Genomic DNA, 15,638 nt, shown 5'->3' on the forward strand with positions numbered 1-15,638 from the left:
AACCCAAACAGAAATCACATGACTTGTAAATCATGAACTTAAAGCTTCATATTATAACCATCTACAGTACCTCTCCTTATGCTCCTTCTCAACTTCCCACAAAGGTCAATTCGTGGCAGATCAGAGTTTTCATCATTTGGCCCAGGGCTGTGTTCAGGTGAAGAGGGTCCCTTGCTAAGATCCAGTGGTGCTTTGGTAGAGACCGGTGGGGGAGACATTGCAGGATTGTAGGTGGATGTAGGACTACTGACCGTTGAGGATGTTGAAAGGTCGAGGGCCCCTTTGCAGTTCACAGGGGAATTCAACGACAATTTTCTTGTCCTCACAGGAGAAGATGTTCGAGAAATTGATAAGGGAGGAGGGGATGAAAACTTCCTGCATAAACGAGGTGACTTGCTGTTATTTGTTTGTTCACTCCTACTGTTTTGATTTGTAGCAAAGAATATCTCCAGAGACCTAAAAACAAGACAGTGACTTGATTTTTTATTTACCCATTTCATGCTACTGATAAATAATAATGATGGATTAAAACAGACAATTTCGTTGTAAAATGGTTTTCATTATTAAGAAAAAAAATTAAGCGAGCCACTTCATTAAACACTTTATACAATGCCATTATCCATCCTAATATACACTTAACAGTACAATTAATCAAGTGAATCCATTCAGGTCTGTGTGAAAAGCAATACTATGCAGCCTCTGTGGTTGTGCTATGTTGTTAATTGAATCAATCACCATTTAGAAAAATCACTCAAATCTTCTGCAGAATCTAATTCTTTGGAAGCTGTACTGAGCTTTTAACCATTTCATGAAAATTTGTTAAATGGGCTCTTACATCTTGCATGTGCGGAGCACTGCAACAGAGAAATTCAGTGGACAAACTTGACTCAAGTGACTATTTGATTATTTGGCGGTAAACAGAAATTCCACATGTACACTCTCACAAAACAAGCCTTGTTTGGACCAATAAAAGGCTTTACAGTCACCAGTGTATATATATCTGTCAAACTAATGTTATACAAAAAAAGGCTTTGACAAATCTAACATTTAACTCCTGATGTCCATTAAAGATACAAACTTAAATACTACATATTACTGTTCCCACTCTACTGAGTGGTGAAAAACTATCTTCAGTGCCAAATAGGCCAATGTAGACCTTCCTTAGTCTAAATGATGATTTATAATTTAAACTCCAAGCCCAAGTGTCAAAAAAAAAATCACTGAACAAACTTTGATTCTGGCTTTCTTTCTACTAATTACAAAGCAATTCCTCATTTTGTTGTTTCTTTACCCGTCTGATACAGGAACATTCTGTCACACTTCATCATTTCTCTCTTTCTGCAACTAACATTTTAGTGGTCTTTGTGAACCATGTATCAACAACCTATATCGAGGTTACTGATTATATAAATGTAATGAATTATTATTATTATTATTACTGTTAGAGTTCTAAACTGGACAAATCTCTATGAAGATATTACACCAAGGATGGCTTGGTTACCCTGGCCTTCTACACGCTACTGTATATCTTTACATTATTTCTTCTGATTTATAAAACTTTTAATTTTAACATTTTTATTTGCCTCACGCCAACCAGATTCCCTGAGATTTTCCAAGACTGGATCTTATTCCAAATACTTAATGCAGTGTCTACATTCTCATTACACTTAAAGGTGACATTCTCTACCATATGTTTTAACTGAATCTACTGTACTGACCTCTACTCTAAGTGAAGACTCTCTCAAACTTTGTAATTTATCATACTGTATATATAATGATCGTATCATTTATTTTGTTACACAGAATCATCATCTTCTTTCTAAACCTGTTTGTAATGGTATAATTTGTGAAGCATCATAAATAGAACAAAGGTTGATTGATTCACAGAGGCCAAAACTATGTACATAATTATGAAAGCAGTTTTACTTGGCTGCAATAATTTTGTATTTGAGTTGGCTTATTGCATCCTATTTGAAACTTTTCAAATACCTAAAAACAAATTTGATTTGCTTCCAATAGGAATTATTTTAAGCATCTTAATGGCACTGCTTCCTCACAGCTCCAGCAGACTGAGTTCAAAATCCAGCTTGCACGTTAATATTAATTAGTGACTTGTTATCAATTCTGCTAATGTATTACTGTGTCCATGAAGTACTGTCACCCTTTTCTAGGGATGAGTACTGCCCTGTCAGTAGACTCCAGCCCACTTAATTCTCAACTATAAAAAACTGGTAACAGTAAGTGATCTGAGCTGATATTGTGATTTTCTTTTTAATGGACTAAATAAGAAAATGAGAAGTTTGTATAATTTATTAGAAATTAATGTTTAATTAAGTTGCTATGGTTTGCTGATTAAGAATGATTAATATAGTATTTGAATGTAAGCATATATTTTTTACAGAATAAGAATGGTACAGTAGAATCTCATCTTACATTGCTTATAGTGGAATTTAACATATAGTGAAATGTTTAGACAACCCCTCACCTTGCTTGTAGAACAGCAGCAAATGTGAATAAGTATATACTCATTTATATATATACATACTGTGTGTATATATATATATATATATATATATATATAGTGTCGTACATGGCTGGGGGTCAGACACGGCCGGGACGCCTGAAAGGACTGGGTCGTGGCATATTTGTCCTCCGGGCCACGAGGGGGCAACCGCCCTGGAGTAGAAGAGGCCCATGGAAGGGGAGCAAGGAGGCTCAAGACCGTTGGGGCCTCTGGTCACAGCCAGGGGACGCACCGAGCCTCATGGAGCCCGGGACGTATTTACTTCTGCCACACCCATGGAGGACGATCCTTCCAGGGTCACCCGGAGTGCGTCCTGGTGCTCTCCTGACGCTTCCGCCACACCAGGACATGACATCAGGTAGAGCAGCTGGAGCTCATCTGGGTGAGGATAAGAGGGGCCGCCTCCCTCCAATCACTGAGCTGGAGTCGGGAGCAGGAGCAGGACAAAGCTCCTGGAGAGAGAGTGCAGGTGGTCCAGGGATAAGGAGAGAGAAGGCCCAGGAGAAGGGAGACTGGGGCTAGAAGCACATTGTGAGTTGTGCGGGACTGACTTGTGTTGTTGTGTGGAAGAAAATAAAGCATACATTTGGATAAAGATGTGGTCTCCGACTGGTGGTGTCCGGGCAAATATCACTATATATATATATATATATATATATATATATATATATATATATATATATATATATATATATATATATATATATATATATATATATATATATATATATATATATATATATATATATATATATACACAGTATATTAATACAATGTACCCATGTATGGTAATGTCATTTTGAAGGCAATGTCTGCACCATGATGGTTTCTAGAGTTGAGGCAGACATACAGTAAAATTTTGTTTTAATTCAGTATAGGCAGAGTTAGAATGGAGCATTGTTTAAAAAAAGACAATTAGTCATTTGACATTAGCACTTAAGAAAAAGAATGCAGTGAGTAAGACAGAGAAATTATACATGCCATGTGGTTTGAGACGTGTGAGAACGCAAGAGGGTTGTATCAAATTCTTCCTCATGCCACCTTGCATAGTGGTGAGAAAAAGAGATACAGAGAATAGCATGTGAATGACTCCCATATTCTCATACCACTGTACACAAGGTCGAAAAACACAGTGTGACATTATGCAGTGTAATGCATCTTAAATCTTATCCTCCCACTGTAGAAGATATTGAGTACGGTAGTAAATGTTCCATTTTTTCTCATGCCACTGTACACAGCAGAAAGCGTGAGAGAATGAGAGTGCTACGGAGTGTGAATCTTGCTCGTTCTCACACAGTTCCTCAGTTAGCTAATCACTGCAAGAATACATGGGATTCTTCTCACACTGGTGTGGATGAGAAGAAGTAAAAGTCAAATCAAAGGAATTTTCAATATATTTTTATAATTCAAACTAATTGACTAATATGAAATGTAAGTCACTATAGGTTCTACAGGCATTCAAAAAACTTTCCAAATAGGGTGAGAGATCATACCACACAAATAAGAAATCCACCCCATGAAGTTTGGTCAGGATTTTGATAAACAGGAAAAATGGCAAAGGTGTTGCAGTGAAGTATTGGTCTTTACCATCGCTCTTGTACCTTAAAAAGGTATTGTAGCAAAGTATTGGGTTTTGCTATCACACTCTTGGATACTTCCATATTCATATTAAAATAATAAAAATAATAAAAATTAATTACATTTATATAACACATTAACAGCTACTCAAAGCACTTTACATAGACAGTGAGGAATCCCTTCAATCACCACTGATGTGTAGCGTCAACCGGGATGATACAGTATAACATCAGCCATTTTGAAACAGTATGCTCACCACAAACTAGCTATTAGGTTATGAAAGTGTGAAAGAGATAGCTGGACAATTAAAGACAGGGTATAATTAGAGGGTCAGAATGGATAAGATCATGATGGGTAATTTAGCCAAGACATTGGGAAGCATGCTACACTTTTCATAAGATGCCCAGTAATCTTTTATGATCACAAAGAGTCAGGACATCTGTTTCATGTCTCATCCGAAGGACAATGCCATTTTTCAGCATTGGGCATTATTAGAATCATTTTAATCAATTATTAGAATCAGCACATAAACCACAGTGTAAGTGGCTCCTACTGGCCACACCAACACCTATTCCAGTAGCAACCTGAGGTTTCCTGGCTGGTTTCCCATGCAAGTACTGGCAAGGCCCAAACATGCTTACCTTCAGATGGATTACTTATTCTTAAGTGCATGTGGTATGGCTGATGGCTTTAAAAAGAGCTGAGTTAAGCATAACACTATCATTGAGCATGTTGGGTTATGTTATGTCTTTGCCATATCATGAACATACATCTTTTAAAAGCAATGAGCCTTGTTTGTTCACAATGCAAAATCCCAAATGTTTGTTTGCCGTATATATACATTATTTCAATCCAGTGATTTTACATATTTCACTTTTGAGCTACTTTACACATCTGGATCAAATTAATGATTCTAATTGAAGGATTAGGGACTCCTGGCAGTATTTTTTTAACTCTGGCAATACAAGATGGATTGTAGGCTCTTGGTGTTTTTCTGTTCATTGTGTGTGACATATTAACTGCAATGAAGTGTCATATCACTTGACTGCCCTTATAAAAGAAGGAACTCCATTATGAATGGGAGTTTAGTGGCAACTTAAAGGTTTTTAAACAATGACTTTATTAAAAGTGCAGATGTTTACAAGATATATATATTTGCATTAAAAAGTGTGTAAATCTATGTTCACACATTTTTCAGAGCAGCAAAATGGAAAAATGAAAATTGTCATACTGAGGCTTGATGGCAATTGGCAAACCAATTCCAAGTGTGTAAAAGCTTGTCATGGCATACCCAAGAGGACTCCAGACTGTAATCACTGCCAAAGGTGCTTCAGCAAAGAACTGAGTTAAGTGTCTGAATATTTGTTTCAATGTGATGTTTTTGGACAAAATGCTACCCCACCTTAAATTTGTCAACTATGGAAACACTTAAAGCAATTTTAAGCATTAACATTTATTCTAACAATTTACTTATGAACTTTTACAATCATAAATTGGCTGGACTCTCATCCTTGATTTTTACTTTTTTTACCCTGTAAAGCTTCCCATTGTTTTTTTTTTTTTTATTAGAAATATCTAATGAAGAAAAAAGTCTTATAGGCACAGACACTCCGGAAATTTCTTAATTCACTAATTGCTCTCTGGTTTTATATCTAACAAAACCAAATAGGAGAAATGTGTGTGTACTCCCTGAGTCTTTTGGAAATAATGTTTAAATGTTTATAGTATTTTCTCAACCTTAACTGCACAATGGTGGTTTATAGGCCATGTCACATTACATGACTTTTCTGGCTATTTTCAGTTGCACATTTAAATTGAGGGGCAGCAAGGGGGAGCAGTGGTAGCGCTGCTGCCTCGCAGTTAGGAAACCTGGGTTCGCTTCCCAGGTCCTCCCTGTGTGGAGTTTGCATGTTCACCCCATGTCTGCGTGGGTTTCCTCCGGGTGCTCCGGTTTCCTTCCACAGTCCAAAGACATGCAGGTTAGGTGCATTGGCAATCCTAAATTGTCCATAGTATGTGCTTGGTGTGTGGGTGTGTGTGTGTGTGTGTGTGTGTGTGTGTGTGTGTGTGTGTGTGTGCCCTGCAGTGGGCTGGCGCCCTGCCCAGGATTTGTTCCTGCCTGGCGCCCTGTGCTGGCAGTGATTGGCTCCAGCAGACCCCCGTGACCCTGTGTTAGGATATAGCGGGTTGGATAATGACTGACTGACTGACTGACTGACATTTAAATTGAAATAATCGTACTGAGCCAGAGACAATTGTGGCACACACCAGTAACCATAAGTCATCTACACTGACATAGTCTGTGATTCGTCTCAACCAAATCAAACTGACTTGATTTTTGTCTTAAGTCACAGGGGCAGGCTTATTGTGCATAAGAGGTAACAACCAAGGAGCGCACACCAGGACACAGAATACAGAGAATGCGGAGATGAGGAATAATGACCTCACAAACAAAAGGGAGGCTCATCTTTCTGATGTCTCATCTTCTGATCTCATACTGTACTGGATTCATCAAGGATCAGGTTATTGGCTATCAGAAAAAGGGACGATCATGCTAAACTTTAGAGGTGTGGAAGTGCACTGAAAAGTTGTCATGCAGTTGAGTAATTTGACATGCCCAGTGATTTCTAGTCAAATAAATTGACATGTTCAAGCAACAAGCTCAGCAAATACAGTTGTCAAGTTTGACAAATTCTCCAACTGGAAGTTGTGCAGTGTGACAACAGCTTTTGCAGTTGCCAATTAGACAATGAGTCTTTTAATGATAAAGCATTTCATCAGCCCTATGCTGCTACTATATTTGTCATATTTTAGACCCTTTCTTTATACATGAGACTAGCTACTGATGGAGTTATAAAGCACATTTACAGCTAAAACATATGGTAAATAAGAATTTTAAAATAAATAAAACTAATTCCAAAAGATAAAACTTATGGCATACAGGGATGACAGCTATGAATAAACACAAATGCAACAGCAGATACGGTGGGATATACAGTACATTCATGATGACAATGTGGGGAGCTGGTAGTAGTCTCAGAGAAAAAGAACAACTTTACTGCTATTTGAGACCACATGCTTAACCATGAAGGCTACATTCCTAGGTAAGACAATGAAATAATGAAAATATTATATTGAAGTATTGCATGTAAATAAATAAATAAATGTTTACAGGTATATAAAAAATACTGGATCACTTAAGAAGTGAGGACTCTGATATAGGATAAAAAAGTATAGAGGGAAAGCGCATCTATAGGGCCTTGCTTCAGTAAGCTAACAATAAATAAAAGTGACCAAAGTAAATAAAAATAAATAACGAGGAGGGTATGGGTTTGCTTAAATTAGGAGAATCCAAAATGAAGTTACTTTGATGGGTCCTGGAGTACTCTTGTGATCTTCAAGCTGAGGTCAGGAGTGGTAGATGTTAAGAATGAACGATCAGAAGAACGGCAGTGTGTCCTGTGTAACAGGAAGGAGAGGAAGACAACACAGTACACCTTATGATGAAACAAGACAATGAAGACAGCAGACCAGGGTTAATGTTCAAAGTGAGCAATTACAACACAATACAATGGAAGATCAATTTACATTGCTGCATTAATTTCTACTTTCAAGTGTTTGATGCTACTTTTTGACTTAAAGTAATTTTTTGAATAGTTAAAAAAGGATTTCAACACTTTCAAATAAGAATGCGGTTAGGCTTATATAAAAATTAGTTTTAAAGGAAATATTTTTATTGACTAATATGTAATATAAATACTAAAAATGTACCTTATAATAAATGAAAATAGTTAAAACATGTTTTATTATTAAGCAAAAGTGAAGGTGTAATGTAAACAAAGAAAGTCTAATGATGTACATAGATTTAAAGTTTATTAGATGCAGTAAGAAATACATCACATTACAGAATCACTTGATCTTTTTCATCATAATGGCACCTTATCAGTGTTCATGTGTCTAACAAAATTTTTATCACCAATGTAATTATTGATAGCAACAAATACATAACAATAACATAAAACATGAGGTGAAATATACAGCAATATGGTGGTAAAACCCAAATTTAAATATTCAATGATAGTGTTCGGTCCACATGGTAAAATGATGTAATTTGCAAAATCTATTTTAGTTGCTCCAAGCAGTTCCAGACATGTCTTGAAAGAAAGGAATGCTCTTAAGAACAATTCATTATTACTAACCAATCTGTACTTAATTGAAAGCCTGAAACGTTTTAATTAAGGTATGTTTGGAAATGCATGCACAAAGTTCTACTATCTAGACCTTTGAACATTGTTATCCATGCTCAGAATTTCAAATTACACATTTCTATTATTTCTGCTGTGAAGTATATGTGCATGATTGCTTACCAAGCAAGTTTACATAGCTTCCATAATCCATAGGTCAAAACGGCAAAATGTAAGCTAAGCTTTTTACTTCTGAAAAGAAGGGATTTTATTTTTTTTAACAAGTTCTGTCTTCTTTTAGACAAAACCTTATAAACCATATCCTAAGAATTTATATTATTTATATTTGGTCACTTGAAATTCCTCTTATTGATGCATAACTGCACAATATATACAACAATTAAACCAACCCACAATTCTACTGCTACTACTGAAGCCTTCCAAAGGGTTAATTCAGGTTCCATATTCATAGCCTCCTCCCCGGGTAAACTCTTTTGGAAATGAAACCGTGAAAGATACATACATTCACTGGGCATTTCCAAAACATTCTTGTGACATTTTTTGATTTCTGGTGTTTTTCCAGCCAACACATTGCCCATTTGATTCAATTATGAACTATGACCTATTCAATTATGAATTATGAAGTTGAAAACTTCTGATTTCCAAAGTGTCCATATTCTACAGCAGTAGATCAGAAAAGAAAGCAAATTAAAAAGACAATAATAATCCTTCATTGTGATTGTAACATATACAATTCATGAGTATCATGTCTTCATAGATGGTATTTATTATGCAGACTTCATTACTTTCATTTGCTGATTAGAATCAAATCAGGCTGGCCATTTGTTGTAGTCGTGAAACAACCCATACTGTACCTAAAAAAACCAATGTGCAAGGGGCAAGCAAACTAATAGTTGCCAAAGTTTCCCTCATTCAAGAAGTGGCATTCAGGTAACAGTGTTGGCCACTGACACAAATTCCCACATGGGGTTCCCGCCTGCCATCCAGTCTAAGGCTTATGAATAACCCGAAATCTGCCTCAGAGTGTCCATCTGCTGTTGAGGGCATGTTCCATATCCCAGGAGACAATTGCATTTCCAAAGTCTAGTCCATTTGGACTCACAATGGGCCAAATTAGAGATTTCAATCAAAGTATCATGCATAATTTGGGTATCTGGGTGAAACATTCATGACCTTGACAAACCCATAAGATCATTGGGAGAATATGAAGACTCCAAGTGACCAGATGGAAACTAAGCCTCTTGGACTGAAAGGCAGCAAGACTGCTGTCAAAAACTCATTTTGGAAAATGATGCATTACGTTAAATATAATATAATATAATATAAAACCACAAAAACATGGTATAACCATAGCATTGCATTTACCAAAAATAAGAAAATGGGATCAAAGGGAGTGATGGAGTCTCAAGCCAGGAAGTTTATGACCATTTCCTCTTTAAAGACAACTTTACTGACCTGAAAAATAAACTTTGCACAAGGCCTGGCATCACCCAGTGTTGTCCACTGTTCTGCCCATAACTATGTTTCCACCCTAGAAAGATGACAGACTAAAGACCAAGCAAATACAGAAAACAACAGTCCTGACTGGGGTGTTACCCTTATCAGTTGCTGCTGGTAGTGCACCCATTTGTATTTTCTACTTTGTTCATTCAATTTCATAAAAATTAAACCCTGGCTGGCTCCCAAAATCTTTTTGTTTGTCTTTTAGGTAAGTTATAATACAAACTACAGCCCTTTTTATACAGGAATTATCATCACTACAAGAGATAGCCTCTTTTTTGCTCCCATTTAGAGTATGCAAATGGCCCTGACTAGAAAGAGTAGATGTGATGATAGATTGATGGAGAAATGAATGAATGAATGAATGAATGAGAGTACCTTTGATTGTTAATGTTTTAATTTGTTAATTACCCTTTATTGTTTGTAGTTAAGGTCATGAAAGATTTTTAATCTTATATTTTTTTTAACGGAGATCACATAATGATACATCATGCATCTCTGGAAACCAGCGGGGGGAAATTCTGGACAACAGCAAACAATATTAAAACATCCGACTCACAAAGTGCAAGACGCATGTATTTGTGCTAAAATACTGTTAAATAAATATTCCTGAGGGGGTAGATGGATCTTCAATCCAAAAGCTTAATCCTGTTTGAAAACACTTCATGTTCATTCAGTACCCTGATTTTTCATAAATATTTATTTCACAATATTTTATAAAAGCTGCATGCTTTTTGGACTTAGTGAATGTATAACTGGATAACTAATATGTAGAATATGCGATCTGAATAACTTGGGATTTTTTCATGGATATTTTAATATCATTTTCTGTTGTTTGGTACTGGCTTGCAATTGGCCCCCATTGATATGCTTTATATCATAAACTTTGTGATTGATATGAAAACATGAGATTACACATCTATCTTAACCACCATGACAAAAACATGAGGTATTTAATAGAATGGAAAGTTAATTTAAAAACAATCTTTCCACGTTTACAGTAATACCAAATGGAATGAATCCCTTGGATTTTGATTCTGAAATTAATCAGTTTGGAGCAAAGTCTATAAACTAGTCATATATTAGTAAAAGCATACTTTTTGCCTAGTGCTTTATGTTGTTATTGTCAATGTATGTTACACTACTACAATCATAACTGTTGTATTCATGCATTTACAAAAAAAATGTATTTATAAAAACAGAGCATTTAAGATTTATATGCATTGAACAACCAATTTTGATAAGCAATGCATCAATTTAATTTAATTTGTGCTCAACAAATGTACAGATGAAATACAAACTGCATCCCTCTCCACAACAGATACCACAGAGCAATTAAGACGTCAAGTAATGTCAGTAGAACTAGTTCTTCTGTATAGATTCTATAATATTTTAGTTGTTCTAAACATTGTGTTAAAGTGAAAAAGAATTAAGTACCTGACTGGAATTGAGGTAAAGGGCTTCTTGTATATGTCGGCTAGCTTCTCCATTACCACAGCAGCAGTAGTAAAGATGCGGTAGGTGTGGAGGAAGGTATTCAGGAAGTCAATGGACAGGAAGCGCAGATCTGTCAGCCTCTCTAGTAATCTCTCAACACTAGCGTATCGAATCTGAGGAACCTTGCAGGAGTTGAGTGTCTTGCTGAAACATATGTCAACATCATCTTTATGGAGACGAGCATCAGATCTAGAAGAGAATACAACCATGGACTTCAGACTGAAAAAGTGAGCTATGTAATGACCAGAAAATGTCAGTGAAAACTAAAGAAATGGAGTTGTCTCTGAAGGTGTAGTGTTTCAAGAAGGGATAAAATGATTAATTCAATTTTTAAAGAAGTCCTGAATAAAATATGAAAGGTCACAAAGGTGTATCATTTTGGGTGCTCCTAATGCAGTTTACGTGCAGTAAACTACAGAGCAGTTGGACTGTGTGGAAGACGGGGAGTTCTAGGATGGCAGTGGGGCCCAAGGGAGGTTAGAAAAAAAGCTGATGCGAGGGTCACCTCACTCACCGTACAGCTGCCTCCCCTGTGGCTGGCAAGGTGTCCTGCGGACTTTGGCAAAATTGCCTATGGTCCGCAAGGTGGAAAATTATACTGCTGGATGACAGAGTTGGAGGTCGCCATCCATTATCAGCCCTTCTGTGCTGCCTTGGTGATCGAAGTGGTGAGGCGAAGCTTTGATTGAGTAAACCAAGCAAACAGATACATAGATAAATGACATGAAAATACCAACTTGTTTTCACAGCCCTGCATTTACACTATTACTTCAAACTCAAGAAAGGGAAAGGATAAGTTAAAAAGTTGCATGTTCAGAGAACATATGCAATTCAGCAGAATTTCAAAACATGGTGGTGCAGCTTCACAGTTAGAGAGCGCCCTCTCGGGCAGCCAACTCTCAGTAGAATTAATGAAGTCTTCCTCTAAATTAATGTCTGAGATTTCCAGCATCTGGTTCCCAGTGCAACCTGCTGCACCCTGAAAAAGGAAAGCCTGGCAAGATGAGTCTTTTTAATAATAATAATGAAAAGAGTGACCCAATAAAAGGGAACGTCTCTTAAAGGTTTTATTTTCATGAGTTTTTTAGTGGCTTCTGTCCCACTTAAAGACTGGAACTGCTGTGTGAAGGTAAAAGAAGATGCAGCTGCTGCAGCAGAAATTACATTAGAAGAAACACATAGAGGTTTAGAAGTTCAATCTCCTTATACCTGACATTGGGGTACCAAATACTGTATTCTAGTTTGAGTGGTGCAATGAGGATATTGTTATGACATTTACATTGCAAGTAGAAGCTAACATATGAACTGTGCTAATTGTGATTTTTCAATGAAAAAGCAAGAAAATTAGACCAAGTCAGAAATACAAGTCTCCACATAAACCTGCCAGTTTAATCACCTTTGCTTCAAAACTTACCCAAATTGGACACCAAGCATAGCTAATCCTCCACATGTTTCTGACACTCTACCCAAGCTTCCTAGCATCAATTAATTACTTCTTTGAACTAAGAATTATAGGGTTTACCTGGAAGGATCTGAAACTTCTCAAGCTTACATTGTTGTGTTTAGAATATTATTTTTCTGTTTTCTTAGAATTATTTTTATTATTTTCATATTAGTACATCATCACATGGTGTGATTGATAATTGCCAGCATTCCACTGGTTTCTAGGGACACTTACTGTGAGACTACATGTTTAAGTAAATCAATTTCTGAAGTATTATGCGGTAGTTTATTTGTTAACAAGTGGCCTCTATTACTGACTAATTAAAGAAAAACTGTTAACGTTCCCTAAAAGAAATACTTAATTAAAATAAGGAATTTAAGATTTTGCACTTCATTTGTTCTCAATTTTTAGTTTGTCCTGTTTATGACCATTAGCCCAATTGTTTAGATATGATGATTACTTTAAATAAAAACATGCTTTTACAAGGAATTGCAAAAGGGTAAGAGTAAGCGAAATAAACAGCAAAACAAATAGTAAGATAAACAAAAAAATGTAACCAGTATTTCTGTCTCATTCAGGCAATTTAAGTCCCAACTGCTAAAGATCTGTTCATGAGGAGACAAGAGCAAGTAACTAAGTGTATATATTTGGAGCAAAAAAAGATCTTCAAGGCATTAGTGTGGAACATTAAGCAAGAGATAATTAAGAATAAATAAATGCTTTAGAAACATCTATCATATCACTAGTGAATGAACAACAGAGGAGACATTTTGTGACAAAAATAACATTTTTGAATATTGTTCTGGAATAATGGTTCTCAAAGAGCATTGGAAGAGATTCTAAGCGGTATGCAAAGAGGGGAAAAATTTACTTTTTCAAGAAAGAAAGAGGATATTACATGCCTAAAAATATCAAAAAAAGATAAAATTGTTGCATAGAATTTTCTTTTTATTGATATAAACTTAATTTGTTAATCTCCCAAATTAGAGCTATGCTTCCAGTGGCTCTTTCGTCCGATTAGTTTCATGTTCCATTGTACAATGAAAAAAAAAATACATGTATTGCTTATGTATAAGCTTCAACCACCACCATCACTGGTTCAAAGTCTTGAAAAGTAAGTTGTTTGTATCCTCATATGTCAAATGAGGGCAAATGTTTTTTGAAAGTGTAAAAGAACATGAGTCATACCAGTACTATCTCAGTAAAAGGTACATTGCACACATTAGATAAAGGTTTTAAGATACTGTATATTTCCCTCTTCGTATGAAATTCTAATGGCAAATATCCTACCTATTATCTGCAGAATCATGGTAAATTCTGACTTGAAAGAACAGTGCAAGGAAACAGCCATATACTGAAAAAAGATGTAGAAGTGACTTACTTGATCATGAATGGCACAGTAACTTTGGAGTTTTCTTCAAACACGCTGGTCATAAGCCCATTGCAACGGATATTATCAATGCACTAGAAAAACAGAGATCTATATTATTATGAACACCAAACTGGCTTTAAATTGAAACTGTAATCATAAATGTCTACTTTGCAAAGGATTACAAATAACGTGTCCGATGTTGGTCAGTTTCCATTTGTTCATTAAAATTAAACTTTATAATTTAGAATATTGCTACCTCACTTTCTTGATTATACCTTGAATTGTATCCTATTGTTCATGAGCTTCCTCTTGAGAATTTTTTTTTTCCTAGAATGCAAAATCGCACTAATAAGCTAATCATTAGTGTGGGTGGTGTTTGTGTGTCCGGCCACAGAGTGTCATTCCACCCAAGACTGGCTACTGGCTTGTTACTACAATAGGATTCAACACCTCAAAAATTAACTCACATGTTATCATGCAGTAGTAAACATTATGGTAGTATATTAGAATTTTATTGCTAAGTACTATAATTGTGGGTAATCATCACATACTGTGAGACATCATGTATTAGCTGCATAAAGCACTTTATTAGGAAAATAAATGTAAAACACCATGCATTAACACTAAAATGACTGACATATACAGTAGATAATAAAAAAAAATTAGGAAATAATAGATAAGTAATAATGTATGGTGCCAGATGCAGTATGTCCAACTGCATTTGGGTCATTGGAAAAATAACAACAATCCATGTTTTAATGAATATCTCAGTAAGAGATGAAGAAGCTGGTTAGTGATCAGATGGAAAGGACATGATACTGTACACAGGCATCTGAGGTAACGCTATGAAATTCCTTGCTGAAACTCAAAATTCTTGGATAATGGAACTAGATGCAAAATCTTAGTAGCAGTCTTATGCCAAGACAGCTCTGTTCCAAATGAAGATTTTGGAGGTCTGCATTGTAGCTGGGCTAGTAAGGGTGTTCTACTAAAGTCACCCATCACATCCTGTGATTTTGTTTGTTTCCCTAAAAGGGGTGCAGGGAGCCAGTTCCTTTCTCCAAATCAGGTACAAGGCAGGAATTATCTTTGGACAAAACACTAGTCCATCATATGTCGCATTCAGCCTTTACTAAATGGTCATATCTGAGACAGCTCTGAATGTGAGATTATTTTAGGTGCCTTTTTTGCAAAATCCAAGCAGGTGTCCACATGTCTTCTACCTAGAAGAGGCTTGTCTGGCCACTCTGTCATAAAGTCCAGATTGGTGGAGTGTTGCAGTGATGGCTCTCCTTCTGGAAGTTTCTTCCCTCTCCAGACAGGTTCACTGAAGCTCAGCCAGTGTAACCACTAGGTCCTTGATGATCTCTCTTACCATGGCCCTTTCACCCACAATTGCTCAGTTTGGTCAGCTTTATGAAGAGTCGTGGTTGTTCCAGATTTCCTCCATTTAAGAATTATGAAGGTGGCGGTGCTCTTGGGATCATTCACTGCTGCAGGATTTTTTTTTAAGTGTTC

General features: G+C 36.2%; 1 protein-coding gene across 3 annotated transcripts in view; it reads right to left on the reverse strand.

Annotated features, from left to right (window-relative positions):
* Window positions 1-15,638, reverse strand: part of rasgrf2b (Ras protein-specific guanine nucleotide-releasing factor 2b) — a 511,409-nt gene that overhangs the window by 55,740 nt on the left and 440,031 nt on the right. For 2 of the 3 annotated variants that reach the window (XM_051929617.1, XM_051929616.1), the window contains exons 13-16: window positions 14,130-14,212; window positions 11,245-11,493; window positions 7,469-7,561; window positions 71-456 (exon numbers count right to left, since the gene is read on the reverse strand). In XM_051929617.1, coding sequence (XP_051785577.1) covers window positions 71-456; window positions 7,469-7,561; window positions 11,245-11,493; window positions 14,130-14,212 — 811 coding nt within the window. The remainder of the gene's footprint in view (window positions 1-70; window positions 457-7,468; window positions 7,562-11,244; window positions 11,494-14,129; window positions 14,213-15,638) is intronic. The other variant, XM_028804694.2, reaches the window with a different exon arrangement.

This window comes from Erpetoichthys calabaricus, chromosome 7, assembly GCF_900747795.2.
Source record: "Erpetoichthys calabaricus chromosome 7, fErpCal1.3, whole genome shotgun sequence".
NCBI classification, from domain to species: domain Eukaryota; kingdom Metazoa; phylum Chordata; class Cladistia; order Polypteriformes; family Polypteridae; genus Erpetoichthys; species Erpetoichthys calabaricus.